Source organism: Festucalex cinctus, chromosome 10 (genome assembly GCF_051991245.1).
Source record: "Festucalex cinctus isolate MCC-2025b chromosome 10, RoL_Fcin_1.0, whole genome shotgun sequence".
Lineage (NCBI taxonomy): Eukaryota > Metazoa > Chordata > Actinopteri > Syngnathiformes > Syngnathidae > Festucalex > Festucalex cinctus.
The window spans coordinates 25,335,078-25,352,360 of NC_135420.1; the positions used below are offsets into that span (position 1 = coordinate 25,335,078).

Below are 17,283 nucleotides of genomic sequence, written 5' to 3' on the forward strand. Positions count from 1 at the left end.
CATGAAAAATAATAAAAACTAACAACAATGAAAAATTCCAAAACTATAATAACCCTACTGCCATATTACAAATAAATTGGTTTATATACTGTAGCATTTTTCTAAATATGCAAAAGTACAAATAAATTATTTGTACAATTGTTAGGACTAAACACAATTTCTCTTCATAATATTATGTGGCTCTCAAATGAAAAGGTTTGGACACCCCTGTTTTATAATCACCATAACATCGATGCTAATTTATATCAGCCCGTCTATGGCGTTTCACGTGATATGTTAGCATAAAGCTAGTAGCGTTTCACAGTAACGGAGAAAAATGCAGCTTGCGGTGCTTCGTCACCTGGTTCCGGGCCGCAGGAACGAGCAGGTGCTTCCTCTGGTCCAGCCGCAGTACGGGTCCCTGGAGGCGATGCAGTTCCTGCACAGGAAAACGTAACGTCACACTCGCAAGCAGAATTGGATTGCGATAATAGACCAGCGCCTCTTTTAGCTTCATTATCCTTTTTCCAAGCATGAAATGAATTTGGGGATTGATTTTCCCTGCTTGCATGTGAATTTCCAAAAAGGATTTTACAGCTGTGTTAATTTCACCCATAGCTACATAGAATGCAAATGGATGGGAATGCAGTTCAAGTTTTTTGGGGGGAGGATAAGATTTGGACATGCATTTTTGTTGGTCATTGCTGATGTAAATATTTAGTTTTTGTCGCACAATACATAGATAACAAATATGGCAAACACAAGTGCAATAAAATAAAACCACACTGCGTTTGATGTAAAACTGTATACAGTGTTCCCTTGCTATAATGCGGTTCACTTTTTGCTGTCTCGCTGTATTGAGGTTTTTTTTTAGTGTAATTCTGTATGTATTTTATTTTTTTTTACAGTACTGTACCTATTATCTCATTCACTCCCACATATTTTCACTAAATCAACTGGATTTTGACGGATTTTGTAAGGCCCACAGAATATTGTGTTCTATTGCTCTAAAAACATGGAACCTACCAAAAGAAAGATTAGTTATTTCTATGTTTGTATCTATTTTCATTTTACAACAACTCGCATTAGAATATAGCTAAGTTTCATCATTCGTCACAAACCTGTTGAAAACACTGGGGGAAAAAAAGCTTGTTTTAGTATGTTCCTGGTTGATCTCTTATACTCTGCTGCCACCTGCTGGCCACACATATACCATTGCTTTAAGTGACCTCTTCAGGTTAGAAGCTGCATCAAAGCCTTCTGTGTGCTCTAGCATAGAGAAAACATAAAAACCGTATAAATACGTTTTTGGTAGGGAAGGACAAAGTTTTTAAAAAAAAAACGTATTTATACGTTTTTGGGTTTGAATGAGTTGAATAAAATTTATGAAGGTGAAAAAAATGTGAGTAAAAGTAAATGCCTCGATGAGAAAAGTGTCTGAACTGTGTGGTGAGGGTTTTTAGAGCCTTAAAACATTTATAGTAAATATAAAACATAAATCTAGCTACTTTGCGGATTTCATTTATTGAGAGTATTTTTTGGAACCTAACCCCAGCGGAAAACGAGGGAACACTGTATTTTGGGTTTTAGGGGAATATGTATTTCATTTGTGCAACTATTCTATTTGGAATACTACGTTTTTATGTTAATTACTTTATATTACTTTATTATTGTTTATGTATTCTCAATTTTTTTTTCCACATGATATTAACTGTAATCGTATTAATTTATTATATTTTAAAATACAAAAGTATATTTAAAAAAATACTTTCAATTATTACAGTTTGTAGTTACATTTTACTTTCTAATTCATTGTATTTTCAATATTACATAAATTATATTTTTGTTTAATTTTTTAATAACATTTATGATAACTTTGGGTGCGCATATGCGCGTGCGTGCGTGCGCGTAGTAACGCAGCGGTCAACTGACTTAATGCATCGCGAGTAGAGCTGGCAGCGTGCGACGGGCACTCGCGCCACGCAGGATGGGAAGGCCAGTATGAGCGTGTGACTGGCTCGATCCAGAGTCAGAGACAACAGCTGCCTGGCCAGTGGAGAGTCACCGGCGCACCTGCAACAATAATACACGCACACATACAAATGCATGAGGTCATCTTTTACCTTTAATCAGGGAGGAAAAACGTAGCCAGTGAGTCAATGAAAAAACAATGGAAGAAAAAAAAAAAAAAAAAGCGGGTAAATGTCAAGAGGACCACCGAGGGCTCGTCTGCATTATTGTTGTTCTGCTGATTGTTCTACAGTACAAGTGCTCGGTATTATTTCAAAGTGCAGATGGGAGATCCCCCAAGCGCCACATTAGCTTTATCGTTTGTATATGATTCGTGTCCTTTTATGCTGGTCCAGTCAAGTTTATTTAATAAACAGTGGTGCCTTGAGATGCAAGTTATTAGCAGCGCTCGTAACCCAAAACACTCAAATCTTAAGTCATCTTTCTCCACTTTCTCCATTTTTTTTTTTTGCTGAGAAAAAAACACAGTAATGACACAATTTAATAAACTGATCAACATGTTTTTGCTTCATTTCAATTGAGATTGTGCATACGGTAGCAACTATGCTCATGACGCCTGAGTAATATTAGTTGCTCTTTGCACAGGATAAAGAATATAAGCCTGTGAGTATTATTAACTCTTTTCCTGCCAAGAACGGTAATTAACGTTCACGGAAATCCCAACGAGTTCTGTCAATAACGTTAATTGACGTCAACTACGTTTTTATATATATATATATATATATATATATTTATATATATATATATTTATATTTAGAGGGCGGGGGCAATACGATGAGGAAAAAATCGTCATATTATTAAAAATTGCAATTTTATATTGCCCCCGCCCTCTAAAAAAAATAAATATATTTCTACGTGACCCTAATACGCGGTCGTATAAAAGAGACCTATTACAAAAAAAAAAAAAAAAAAAAAAAAAAAAAACCTAGCTCCAACTGCTCCAATCCTAATGTAGGCACTTTTCACTGGACACGGATGTCATCCATATCTGTGGGTTTTGCGCATGTTTATACATCCTATTCTACGTGATTGTGATTGCATGTCAAAAAATGTTAGTCTTAAATCAATTTTGCCCTCCGGGGTGACAATTAACGGCCTCCTCTTCCACTTCTTTTTTGTAAACATTATCTTTTATCTTCATTGATCTTTTTCTGGGTGTGCTCATCAAAACCAGATGGCACGTATGTAACTCGAGAAGGAATTTCCGGAACTCCATCGGTGTGATCGTATTTAGACCAAGTGAAAAAATGGCCAAATGATCATTCTTGACTTTGCTTTTAAATGTTTTGAATTATTTTTGTTTGTAAATGCCTTTAAATACATTTTTAAGTGAAGCACCTTGTGTATGAAATGTGCTATATGTAATTGCATCACGCCAACATACTTCCTTGATACCGATTTCTATTTTTCCTATATTTCCTATTATTATTATCATTTGCCTGGAAAAAAAACCAGATGAATAGTCTTACTTTTCAGGATTGAATCCCTCCAATTCCTCCAGGAAGATGTTGCTGCTGGTGACCGTGTTGTCCTGGTTGGGCATGATGAGAAACTTGAGGACGGTCCCCCGGCTGGAGCCCAGGAACAGGACCGTGCGGTTCCTATGCGGCCCGGCCTCCGAGTCAACCACAATCTTATTCAGCTGGTACCTGCGCACAATAATGAGCGGGGAAAAAAACAAAACAACCTCATGTTTGGGCTCATTTATTTCTCAAGAAATGAAATATTGTGCGTCGAAAGGCCAACATGCAATATGGGATTTGAATGGAAGGAATTAGAAATGCTGATGAGATTTGCATTGTGCACTAATTAGGTTAGACGCCGGGTCGTTAATTACACAAACGGGGCTTGTCTCGGAAACAAAAACGAGGAGCGTAAACTGGACTCCAGCAGTTATGTTGTGCTTCATTGTGGCCGCTTTATCTGGTCCCGCCCCCCCCGTAATCCCCCCGGTGGATGAGCGACAGTGTCGCTTCCTTGCGGCAGATGATGGAACGCGTCCTCCGGAATAACCTCGCTCCGTTTCTTTTCAACATCTCCATTTCTTTCAACGTTGTGTCTCGCCCGCCAAACTTGGACGGCTTAATCCCTTTTTATGTTGTGAGGGGAAACATAATTGTTTACGAGATTATGGATTGTGTTTAGAGGTAGATAAGCGGGAATGCAAAGTTTTACTGCCGCGCGTACGTCACCGTGAGGGATGGAGTAACCGAGTGTAGACGGCCGCCATTTATTCAATCGTCTTATTGTTTATGTGCCATAAAAAAAACAGACACTTTATTCCACGGAGGCAATCATAAGTTAGGGGCAGCGACTCAGTTTTAAAAGTCCTGTTAAAATGAAAATATCTCAATTGGACACACTACGAAGAAGAATGTTGTTCACATTCTTGCCATATTTGCACGATTTAAAAATAAAAATCCGCACATATATAAAATGAGGCCTCACTGTCGGCTGTCAATCAAATAGCACGACTATGACCTGGCAAAATGGATGCTACTGCAAAAATAAAAATAGTGACCACCCCGGCACAAACCCCCCACGCCGCCTCCGGCTTTATGCTAACTGCCTACGAGCTGTATATGTCTCAGCTGTACGTATACCGTATAGTTTATACGGTAGTCTGCTCGCGACGTAGGAGTAACAAGATGGCCGCCCTGTGACTTCACCAGCTTGCACTGGCGTGTATGGGCTAATGGCGAATCCAGTCATATATACAGGTCAGTGGATTGGAAGTCTTTTGGAGTTCAGTGGTCCAAAAAAAAATTACTTTATTAATAATATTAATAATAGTTTTTTATTTTCTGTTTTTTCGAATAATTTTTTTTGTCTGTTTTTTCGAATAATGTTTTTCGGAGTAATTTTTTGTTTTTCGGAGTATTTTTTTTTCTGTTTTTTGGAAAAAAAATATATATATATGATAGAAAAAAATATTCAGTAAAACAGGAAAAAAAAATATTCCGAAAAACAGAAAAAGAAAAAAAAATACCGTACTCAAAAAGAAAGAAAGAAAAAAAAAAAAACAAAGCTCCCAAAAAAACAGGAGGTTTTTTTTTTCAAGTGAATGCAACATGCTTCCATGTCGGTCAATATTTGTTAAAAAAAAAAAAAAAAAAAAGCACTAAAACCTAACTGAAGGCCATTTTCAAAAATGTAAAAATAATCTATCAACTTGGCAGCTGTGCAATGCATCATGGGATGTATCTATCAACTACAGGTGCATTTAGCAGGGACACATCGGCTGACTGAATTGTTCTTGGAACGATGATGCTTTGATGGCATGCAGATGTTTTAGGCGGGCAGTTTGAAAGGGGTTACACATTTTAGGACACTCCCCTTACCTGGTTTTTAAACCTACATCCAGTGTTGCACCTCTAAGAAGAAAAGGGAACAAAGATCATTTGTGTGTTAAGCGGTTTGGAACTTGGGTCAAGGAAGGAATCCAACGCCAAGGAAAAGTCAAGGTAGCGCCGGATTAGTATTAGGGACTCGTTGATCTCACCTGACCATGGTTTTGACGATCCACGGCCTTTGTCCAAGTGACGGGACGGCCTCGTCCATCAGTGGATGAGTCTTGACAAAATTCAGCATCTCATCGGGGAACGAGTTGGACGAATTGAACCTGGAACCCCGAACGGCGCAGCCTCCCGGTCTGAGAAGGCAAGAATAAAAAAAACAAAAATATGCCACAGAATTAAAACGGTGAAATTATTGTAATATTTATGCTGATTTTAATTTGTTAGTTTCTGTTCAGTTTTATTTTTTGAAAATGCATAGTTTTGCAAGTTTGTTGTATTAGTTTTAGCATTAGTTTTTAAGGAGCATTTGTCAAGTGCAGGATAAACATGTTACATAATAGTTTGGGAAATTTTCACTAAGTATTGTAAAATAAACTATAAATGACATTCTTCTGTACAGCCAAACAGTAATACCAAAATAAGTACATTTAAAATGTATGATATTGAAAAAAAGCCCAAAACAAAACAAAGGATAGTTTCGTTATAATTATAGTTTTAGTTTTATAAATTTAAAATCATGTATTTCCAAATTGTTTTAATAAAAAAAAAATCTTTTTATTTTTTTATTTACATTTTTTTTTTATTTTGTCATTTCTTTAATGAACAATTTTTCAATTTTAGTTTTAGTTTTTGTTAACTATAATAATCTTGTCTGACACAATGTAAAGGTTCGGTTTAGGTTAGCCTACATTTGAGGTAGGGGGCGGGACTTATCCAGGGTTCACAGGGTTCATCGGGAGGACGTTTGATGTGTGAAGTTGTCAGTTTTGTCGCGGAGAGTCGAAATGACTCGCTTGGTCTCGTTATTCACCACATTTTACGAGTATCGTAAATGTTCTTTTGTTTCACGTGTCACTTTTGCAGTGGACTAATTAGGGGTGACAGACAGCTGCACACTTTGTCTTTTATTTGGAACTGTGACACAATACTTGTTAATAAATTGAAGTCTGTTTTTAAGCATTCAAATAAGTTTCAAGTGTGTGGGAAGGGTAAAATGTACTTGATTTAAAAGTATCGTGGATTTTCGTCTATCTGGAACTCATCAGGGCTCGACTGAATTATTTTGTAAAGCCGATCACACGGCGCACTAATCGATTCCAGTCACGCTCACCTCGGCTTGGGGATGACTTCATCGGGAACGGGCGTCCAAATGGAATCGGCCGACTTCTGCTCCTTAAACCGGCCGTCGAACACCGCGGCCAACTGCTCCATGTCGAAGGCGCACACGGCCGAGCCGGGGATGCTGCGAGGACAGACGGACAAAATGAGCGCTCCACTCAAGTGGACCTTTTTTTCCAGCTTCTGCAAAGCCATGATTTGGTGGCAAATGAACGACTGGGAACAAAAAAAAGGTAGATAACAACTCCACTCCCAAGTGGAGGAACAAAAGGGGGGGAAAAAAAAAAAAGGCTTGCGGGCACCATACGAGGACAGACACCCAAGCAAAAGACGACAAATTGGATTTGGGCTTTTCATATTTTCACAGTCAGTGCTCGAAAACAAAGGGAATTGTTACAGAGAGCAAAACGGAATGACAGGCAAAGATGGAACCTGTCAAGTCGGCGGCTTAAGAAAAAAAAAAAAAAAAAAAGAAGACAGGCGCTGGATGCAATAGAGAGATTAGAAGCGTCTTGGCGTGAATTTCTGGAAAATAAAACATAACGGGAAATGAGTGGCTGATTATTCCTCCCCTTTGCAAACCGGCGGGAGGGGAACGAGATTCGCGGGAAGGAAATGAAGCCCGACAACAACGCCTGCTGAGTCACGGGGACGCTTTAACTGGCGATGAACCCGGTCATGGGGGAGCGACACATCTGTGCACAGCCCGCACGTGAACCACACTGTGGACCCCGCACGACCACGCCCACTGAAAATTGGACCACCTTGGGTGAAGCGTCAGGAAAATTCAAAATGTCCTGCTTGGCGTTCGCAAAATATGACGAATCGCGCCCGTTTGTGCCAAAAAAAAACACGACGGACCTCAGACATCTGCAACTGGTGGCTACAACAGAGGTGTCGGAAGTACTCGCATTCCGTACAAGCGCAGATTGTCACTTACTGTCGCCAGACGGGGCCGGGCAAATTTATCGGCTGCATGACGTCACTCCCGCGGCAACTTGACACCACGCACGGATTTTTTTTTTTCCCCCACTCACTCAAGCTTGTATGAGTGAGTGAGTAAAACTAACTTGAAACCTATACATTGTTTCAAACCCGAACCAAGGTTTGTAATCATCACACTTCCTGGTTTCCTGGTTTAATACCCTACTTTAAAACCCTATCTAAGGCTTAAATCCCAACTGTGAAACCTCAACACGGGGTTGAAATTTTAACTTGAAATCTATACGTTCTTTCAAACCCTAACCAACACTTTGAATCCTAAATTTAAACCACCCTCATCTATTGTTTCAAACTAACCCGGTCTTGGGGTCCTAATTTGAAACCTTCACTATGGTTTAACTCATTCACTGCCACCCCTGTAAAAATGGATCTTTGACGTGTATAGCCGTCAATGGCACTGAATGAGTTAATCACGTCTTACAATTTCGATTAATCACCTAATCAAAAAGGCTTTTTCAAATTTTTTTTTTTGAAGAACACCTGTTGTGTGTTAATTCTTTCTACATTTATTGTAGAAAGCACATATTGAACATTTTTTGAGCCACTGCACACTCGCTCATCCTCCTCTTATTTTAATCAGTTAATTACTTTAAAAATGTGATTTTTTTTTTTTATAATAAATTTTCTCCGTAAAACAATAACAGATCATTTTAAATGAAGACATATATCCCAATATAGTATTTTACCTTAAAATTGCATGACATTAATAGCAATTTTCTGCTTCTAATTTATATTTCCTGTAAAACGGCCACACGGGGGTGTAAGAGTACTTATACTTTGATTTTGATAATTTTTTTTTTTTAACAAAAATTAGAGCTGTCAAGTGATTATTTTTTATAACCATTAACTCATTCACTGCCACCCCAGTAAAAAATGGATCTTTGACGTGTATAGCCGTCAATGGCACTGAATGAGTTAAAATCCAATCTGAAACCATGACTGTCTTGAAACACAAATGTGAGACCCTGACTCATTCGAAAATTTAAACCAGGCTTGTAATACCAACGTTGCTTCGAAACTCTAATTACAAACCCTAATTTTTAACCCTAGCATGAAAACACTCACTCTTTCTTTCCTCCCCCTATAGTCACTGAAAATGAATGCACCCCTGATCATCCCTAACTTGTATTAAACCTAAACAGCACTTACAATGACAAAATGTCCAAAGTTTCCTTGTACAGCCATCCCAACTCGCGTGATTGGGTTGAAAAGGAAGCTGCGAGGTGGGCGTCAGATAACGAGTGAGACAAACAACAATAAAGAATCGCCTCTCAAAGGGAAACATGTCACATCTTGTAAAGGTGAATTATAAGAACAATATGTTGTGGCTTTGCTGGAGGGGGAGAGAGAGGTGGGGGGGGGGGGGGGGGTGCGGGGGTCTGGCTCTTGGCTACAATAAGTGACTTCCTGTGAAGTCCTCTCCGTGATGTTGCCAGGCAACTAGCGATGAGGATATCAGCAACTTTATAACCGACAAAATAAGGATAACGTTTCTTACCCCGAGGGCTCAAATGAATTTGAGGTTAGCCATGACCAGAATGACATTCGGATTTACTCAGGACCCAATACGGTGTTATGAGGTTTTCAAGTTACGGGTGTCGCCTGGTTGAGTTTTTTTTTTTTTTTTTTTTTTTCCCCCCCACTTTGTCTTGTGAGTTGAAATCTGAGAAATTCATTTCTAATTTACTTTTTATTGTATAGCACTGAAGAAATGACACTGCTACAATGTAAGTGGGCAGTGTCAGGAAGAATGGACATTTTCACTTAGGGGTGCACTCACTTTTGTTGCCAGTTTAGAGATAAATCACTGTGTGCCGAGTAATTTTGAGGGGTAAGAAAATGTAAAATACTGTAAACTGGCTACCTCACATTGTGGCAAAGTTTAATTTCTTCAGTGTTGTCAGATGGAAATATATAATCAAATATTTACAGACATGTCTGGCATGGACTCAAATGTAATTGTGTGCGTTCAAATTTAGATCAACACAATCAACGAAAAACACAGACCAAAACCGATGAAAATGTACATATTGGACTAAAAAAAAAAAAAAAATGGGGTGAAAACTGCCAGAAGTAAATATTTTCCTTTTAGAAATAAAATGGCAAGAAATAATTTTCAAAAAGCTGACAAAATATAGCAAAAAGAAGACCCTGACAAAAAAAAAAAAAGGTGAAAAAAACAAAACAAGTTACAACCCCCCCCCCCCCCCAGCAAAAATAGAAAAAAAACAGAAAAAAAAATTGGTGGTCATTTTTTTGGAGAGATGGAAGCGACGAATGGATTCTCAATTAATTTCAACGTGGAAAGATTTGAAATACAAACATTTTGCTTTCAACGCATGGCTAGGGAACAAATTCAACTCATATCAGGACACCACTGTAAATGGAACACGGTACAAAAATAACTTTGAACATTGAGTCACATGATGCTCCAACAATTCTAAGCAGCAAATATCCATAAAATTAAAGTCTATCTCTATTTGAAAGACTTTGTTGTGGCGTTCCTCTATTTTGACTTCACATTTGTTACATCCCATCAGACTTGTTCTCCACCTGCTCTTTGCCCTCCTGATTTGTTTTCTCAGGTGGACGTCACGCAGTCTCAAGATTCACCCTCTGGGACCACATTCAAACATGCTCTGCCACTCTCAGGATACGGCAGGTTTTGCGCTTGTTTCTTCCCTCTCCCAATCCATTCCCTCCACATTTAAAGCCCAAACAAACAAGCACTAACATCACATTCAGCTGACTAAACATCAGTGGGAGGAAGTAACCAAGTACAAACACCATATTTCAGTCATCGACGATCGTTACCACATTTCATTATAGCACTAAATATAGTGAGAGCAACAGATAGATTGCTAGATAGACCGCTAGATAGCTAGCTATCGCTATCGCTATCTAGCTATCGCTATCTAGCTAGCTAGCTATCGCTATCTAGCTAGCTAGCTATCGCTATCTAGCTATCGCTATCGCTATCTAGCTAGCTAGCTATCGCTATCTAGCTATCGCTATCGCTATCTAGCTAGCTAGCTATCGCTATCTAGCTAGCTAGCTATCGCTATCGCTATCGCTATCGCTAGCTAGCTATCGCTATCTAGCTATCGCTATCGCTATCTAGCTAGATAGATAGATAGATAGATAGATAGATATATAGTGTTTGCGTGGCAAGTGTTACATGAGGGCATCATGAGCGAAAGGCTGCGACAGCACGCCAAGGTTTCTCGGCAGCTTTCATTGTGTGCTGCCAGATGAAGCAATTTGTCCAGCGCAGTGGGGCACAAGGGACCAGCGGGACATTCTGGCATTCATTTCCTCCTCCTCCTCCTTCTCACAATCATCACTATGGGCCACCTAACACCCAATGAATTTAATTTGAATATACATTTACTGTACTGGATACACAAACATATAAAGTAAAGAGTGATTAAGTAATATAAAGTATCCAATAGTGCTGCAGAATTGCTTTTCAACCGTAACCCTTCTTTGAAACTATAACAAAGTTGTCAAACCCTAATTTGAAATCATACCTTGAAACCCTATTCCGCCATTCCCATTAAAGACTGTGGGAAACATGTTTTTATTTCGGGTCCGATTCCTACTCTGGGCCGAGGAAGCGAGCGCTTTAGCCGACTTTTGAGCCTCCATTCTTGGCTACAGTCTGAATGCTGTTTTTATAATATGTCTTTTATTGATAATTTTAATTTGTTTTGGGAGCGGGCATCTTATTTTAGAAATGATGGTATTCACCCCTCAATACTCGGTGCTCGGAAATTAGCCGAGAACATTGTTTATTCGTTACATGTGTTTCGTCAATGACTAACTGCCCCCTCGGTGTCTGAAGTTCTGTATCCAATTCCTACAATTAGTACAGTCACTACAGTTAGAATGCATACAGATAACAGTTTCCCAATTTCTACTATCACAGGCAGACGATTTCCCCCCACACACAAACAAAACATTTTTAACATTAATAATCTTTTATATGTTAACAATTCTTTTAATTGTGACTATGAGCGCACATTCGGCACAAACATTAAATTGGCTGTGCTGAATGTGCGCTCTCTTTTAAACAAAACTTTTATTATAAATGACCTGATCTTAGACAACAACCTAGAAGGTATTCTTCTATCAGAGACATGGCTCGGCACAGATGCCCCAGTTGTTCTCACCGAGGCTTGCCCATCCAATTTTAACTTTTTATTTTCTAACAGGGATGGTAAACGTGGAGGTGGGACTGCATCAATTTTTAAAGTCACTTTAGCTTCAAGGGAAGTTATTTTTAATACTTATCTATCATTTGAGTATCATGCTTTTGTTTGTAGCAATCCTCCTATTCTCTGTGTTTTAGTTTATAGACCTCCCCATCATTCTACTTCTTTTATTAGTGAGTTTTCAGAGTTCCTATCGATTTTACTTACTACTTATAATCGAATTTTAGTAACTGGCGATTTTAATGTCCACGTTGATAATATCTCGGACCCATTGTCCAGAGAATTTTTAAACCTTTTAAACTGTCTTGATTTTAAACAGCATGTCACACAGCCGACTCACAACAGAGGACACACTTTGGACTTGGTCATAACCTATGGCCTGTCCATTGGTGTGTCCTCTGTTGTTGACCTGGCTGTGTCTGACCACTATTGTGTATTTTTTAACATCGCCAGTTTTAATCATCAGGATGCCCCGGTGAGAACAGTGAGGAAACGCTACCTAACTTCTGAGGTGGCTGCAAATTTTATTGAGAATCTTAAGAGAATCCCTGCAGACTTTCTACCTGCTTCATGTGATTTTATTGTTGATAATTTTAATAAGAACTTAAGAACAACTTTGGATGAAGTAGCTCCACTTTTAACCAAAACTATAAAATTAAAGACTATTCCCCCGTGGAGAAATGACGAGATTAAAAAATTAAAACGAAAATGCAGGTGTGCTGAAAGGAGGTGGAGAAAAACTAAACTTTCAATACATTATGAAATTTTACGTGAACAACTTAAATCCTACAATAAAACAGTCAAACAGGCAAGAATATCTTATTTCTCAAATTTAATCGCAGTTCATTCAAAAGATCCTAAATTTCTTTTCTCCACTTTCGATCTTTTAACCAATCCTGATTTTAAAAAGCCATCACAGACTCCATCAAACACTCTCTGTGATGGCTTTGCAGACCACTTCAGAAGTAAAATTGATGGCATTAGGTCCAGTCTTTTAGTTGATCAAAATATAATTTTTAATAAATATGGACAGTCACTTTTACCTGAGGAAACACTGGAAAGTTTTACCCTGGTTGATGCAAGGACACTTGGTCGAGTTTTCTCCCAGGTCAACCCAACAACCTGCCTTTTAGATCCGATTCCCACATCACTTTTTAAGACATTTTATGGATTTTTTGAGGAACAGATTTTAACTATAGTCAATTGCTCTCTTCAGACGGGTGTTTTTCCTGCCGCCTTTAAAACGGCGGTGGTGAAGCCCCTTCTGAAGAAAAGCAATTTGGACCCCAGCAGTTTTAATAGTTATCGACCTATATCCAACTTACCCTTTTTAAGTAAGATTTTAGAAAAAATTGTTTTTATTCAATTGAATTCATTTTTAGATACAAATAATATTTTAGAGAAATATCAGTCTGGTTTTAGGATGAACCACAGTACCGAGACTGCCCTTTTAAAGATTTTAAATGATATCAGGTGTAATGAAGATATGAAAAAGCTTACAGTCTTGGTGCTACTGGATTTAAGTGCTGCCTTTGATACAGTAGATCACCACACTTTATTAAACAGACTTAGAAGCCTGGTGGGCATCTCTGGTACAGTTTTTAACTGGTTTTATTCCTATCTCACACACCGATATTTCTTTGTAAGTATGGATACATGTTCCTCTGAAACCCATGAAATTAAATGTGGGGTTCCCCAAGGCTCAATCTTAGGCCCATTACTTTTTAATCTTTATATGCTTCCCCTTGGGGAAGTCATCAGGAGACACGGCGTCAACTTCCACAGTTACGCTGATGATACACAGCTGTATATCGCCGTGTCACCTGATGACATGGGGCCTATTGATACCCTTTTAAATTGTATTTTAGATATTAAGTCATGGATGGCAGAAAATTTCCTGCAGCTCAACCAGGACAAAACAGAGGTTTTAGTCATCGGTCCTGAAGGTCAGAGAGAGAAACTTTTACCTAAACTACAAGATTTTAAACCCACGCAATGTGTAAAGAATTTGGGCGTCCTTTTTGACTCTGAGCTAACTTTTAATCCTCATATTAAAAATGTAGCCAAGATCGGTTTTTACCATCTTAAGAATATTGCCAGAGTCCGCCCGTTTCTCTCACAGGCCAACACGGAGGTGCTGATGCATGCTTTTATTTCTTGTCGTTTAGATTATTGTAATTCCCTGCTCTCTGGTCTTCCCAAAAAGAATATTTCAGTCCTACAGCTCCTTCAGAACTCAGCTGCACGTGTGCTGACGGGGACCGGAGGGCGGGAGCACATTACACCAGTTTTAAAATCGCTGCATTGGCTCCCCGTGCGTTTCAGGATTGATTTTAAGGTGCTTTTATTAGTTTTTAAATGTCTTAACGGTCTTGGCCCATCTTATTTATCTGACTTGCTTTTACCCTATTACCCCTCGCGGCCTCTGAGGTCTTCTGGCAGCGGCCTTTTAACTATTCCAAAGGTGAGGACCAAGACACATGGTGAAGCTGCCTTTAGCCACTATGGTCCTCACCTATGGAATGGCATGCCAGAGAGCATCAGGTCTGCAGAGAATATTTATGTTTTTAAGAGGAGGCTTAAGACTTACTTTTTTAGTTTGGCATTTGATTGACCTTTTTTATTTTTATTTTATTTTATTTTATTTTACTTATTATTATTTTTACTTTTTTATCCCCTTTTATTTATTTAACTTTTAATCTATATTGTCCTGTAGCTTTGTTTTTATTTATTTATTTTTTCTATCGTGTTTAACCGTTTTCTTTTAGTGTTTAAATGTTTTTATTTGGTAGTTATAAAATTTTTAGCTCCAGTGTTTTCTCATGGGGGAGCCTCCACAGTGAGAGGGATGCTTGGTCTTCATCCATCTCACTGTGGATGAACTCCTCCTGGGTGCCTTTCCTTACAGGGTACATCTGTGCCCAGCCATGTTGTGGTTTTCATGTGTTTGTTGGGTTTTGGGTGTGTCTGTGGGTACGATCATGGGGATGGGGGGGCTTTTTCTTTCTTTTATTTTATTGCATTATGGATGTCCAGCACTTTGAGTTGCATTTTAAATGTATGAAAGGTGCTATATAAATAAAGTTGATTGATTGATTGATAAACTTTAAATGTAATGGCAACCCTCATTTGAAACCCGAAACTGTGTTTAAAACCCTAAACTGGAACGAAAAATAAAGGACAAGAAAATGTCAAAATCTGATAAAAAAAATAAATAAATAAATCTGGCAAAAATTACTGGTGAAAGAAAACTTGACAAAAAGTGGGGCAAAACCACAATAATATGGCGAGAAAACCCCCCCAAAAAAACTGACAACCCTGTCCCCCCCAAAAATATAAACAAAAAAAAATAATCCTGATATAACTTGGACCTTAAAAATAACAATATGTGAGAAATAAATCTAATAAAAATCAGACAAAAATTCTGATTAATCTGATGAAAAAAAAATAAAAATACCAAAACAACACACAAATCTTGGCATTAAACGTAGGGGGGAAACTGTAGCCTGACAAAGTGGAACAAAAAATAGAACACAACTGCAAAAAAAAAAAAAAAAAAAAAAAAAAAAAAAAAAAAACAACAACAAAAGCTGTGAATAAAAACATATAAATACACATACACAGCGGCAATAATAAACATCACCTGTTAGCCGGTGTGGAGAAGACGCCGAGGATGATGTCGCGGCCGTGCATGTTGATGACGGGGCTGGTGGAGTGCAGCATGTTGAAGTAGAAGTGCGAATCTCCCGGCACGGAGCAGTTGAGTCGGGCCTTCAGGAAGGACGTCCACTGCTTCTCCAGCACGCGCTGAGATCCGCCCTGGTCGCGCTTACACACCCGGGCCACACGGGGCACCACAACCTGCAGCCGGACATTGCGGACAATGGATGAGTTGATGCTGTATTTTATTTTATTTTTTCCCCAACTTTTTTTTCTTGTCCTTTTTTTTTTTTTTTTTTTCTTATGCATAATTGCATTAGTCATATTTAACTTACTAAATCTATGAAATAAAAAGAAAAAACATGTATTTGTTGGAAATTATTTTTTTCTTTTTTTTTCCTTAGGAGGTAACTGGGGAAAAATAGGGGAAAAATATGAGGAATAAAATAAATCTGCCCAAAAAAAAGAAAAAAGAAAAAAGAAAAAAAATTGATAAAATCATTTTTAAAATGATTAAAAAATAAATAAAAATAAAAATATGACCAAAAAAATAAGAGACTTAAAGCAAAGGACACAAAATGATATGCATGACTTTTGTACATTTGATTGCATCATAACTCATTCTAAAGATGTTCAACATTACAGCATTATTAGGCGCAATATGACGCTGGCAGCAAAGCAGATATATTTTTAAAAACATCAATGAATTGTTCATTAATCTTGTCATTGAAAGCAAATGGCCATCCCTAATGACGACACCCTCAGTGGGTTAGTGGATGAAGACATACTGTACTCTAACGTATTCTCATTACCTTTTCCAGGTAATTAAACTCCATGGCGATCTCTCGGAAGAAGAAGTAGATGTGCGGGCCCCACTCCACAGCGCTCACAAAGAAAGGTTCTACGTTGGAAGGGAGAAAAGCACAGATGAAACTATTGGACACATGCAAGCAGTAGACCAAAGTCAATTTACTTGAAAGTTGAGTAATAATTTTTCTGAGCAAGCTTTAAAAACAAATATCTGGACTTTCTACTCCTTCCTTCGTCAAAATCGGCTTGTTACTACGAAAAGCTTAGTGAACCTGGGAAAAATATTGTGTTCGCTTGTGCGCACGGATGAGAAGACACAATCCATGTGGATTTTCACACCCGAGAAAAAGTGTGTAACGGCGCCCTGACGTGTCACTGGATTTATACTAGCAACGGGTTCCTGCTAGGGGCCTGATAGCCGCTCTTTTTACGGCCTTATCCCGGTGAAATAGGGACGTGCGAGCGGCCGGTCCGAGCAGCTGCTAACTCAACATAAAGTTGTCAAGGCCGGGGGCACGCTCAGAACCTCCACGTCCTACAATACTCATGATTCTTCACAAAATGACACACTTCACCTACACACACACACACACACACACACGCACGCACGCACGTATGCACGAAGCTACCTCGGAACCATTTGGAGTCGTGCTTGATGGTGCGGAGAGCCGGACTGTCCCCGAGGCTCCGGTAGATGACGGCGTCGATGGCCAGAAAGTCTGTCACGGTGGCCGTAAACAGGTTTCCCTCTGTGACGCACGTGCGCACACACACACACACACACACACACACACACACACACACAAGTACGCACGCAGACAGGTGACAGACAAGTTAGTAATTTGGGCTGCCAGCAAAAATACTCGAAAGACACTTAAATTGATGCTTGCAACCCTCAAGGCGGAATGTTTTACAGTGGGCTCCAAATATGAACGGTTTGGCTTGGCAAA

The 17,283-nt window shown here is 38.8% G+C and overlaps 1 protein-coding gene across 2 annotated transcripts in view; it reads right to left on the reverse strand.

The window, feature by feature from the left end:
* sema6bb (sema domain, transmembrane domain (TM), and cytoplasmic domain, (semaphorin) 6Bb) overlaps nucleotides 1–17,283 on the reverse strand; it is a 179,056-nt gene that overhangs the window by 45,357 nt on the left and 116,416 nt on the right. The window contains exons 9-17 of one of the 2 annotated variants that reach the window (XM_077535551.1): nucleotides 16,963–17,082; nucleotides 16,336–16,424; nucleotides 15,507–15,724; nucleotides 6,640–6,771; nucleotides 5,513–5,662; nucleotides 5,352–5,384; nucleotides 3,480–3,659; nucleotides 1,912–2,052; nucleotides 341–418 (exon numbers count right to left, since the gene is read on the reverse strand). In XM_077535551.1, the coding sequence (XP_077391677.1) occupies nucleotides 341–418; nucleotides 1,912–2,052; nucleotides 3,480–3,659; nucleotides 5,352–5,384; nucleotides 5,513–5,662; nucleotides 6,640–6,771; nucleotides 15,507–15,724; nucleotides 16,336–16,424; nucleotides 16,963–17,082 (1,141 nt within the window). The remainder of the gene's footprint in view (nucleotides 1–340; nucleotides 419–1,911; nucleotides 2,053–3,479; nucleotides 3,660–5,351; nucleotides 5,385–5,512; nucleotides 5,663–6,639; nucleotides 6,772–15,506; nucleotides 15,725–16,335; nucleotides 16,425–16,962; nucleotides 17,083–17,283) is intronic. The other variant, XM_077535552.1, reaches the window with a different exon arrangement.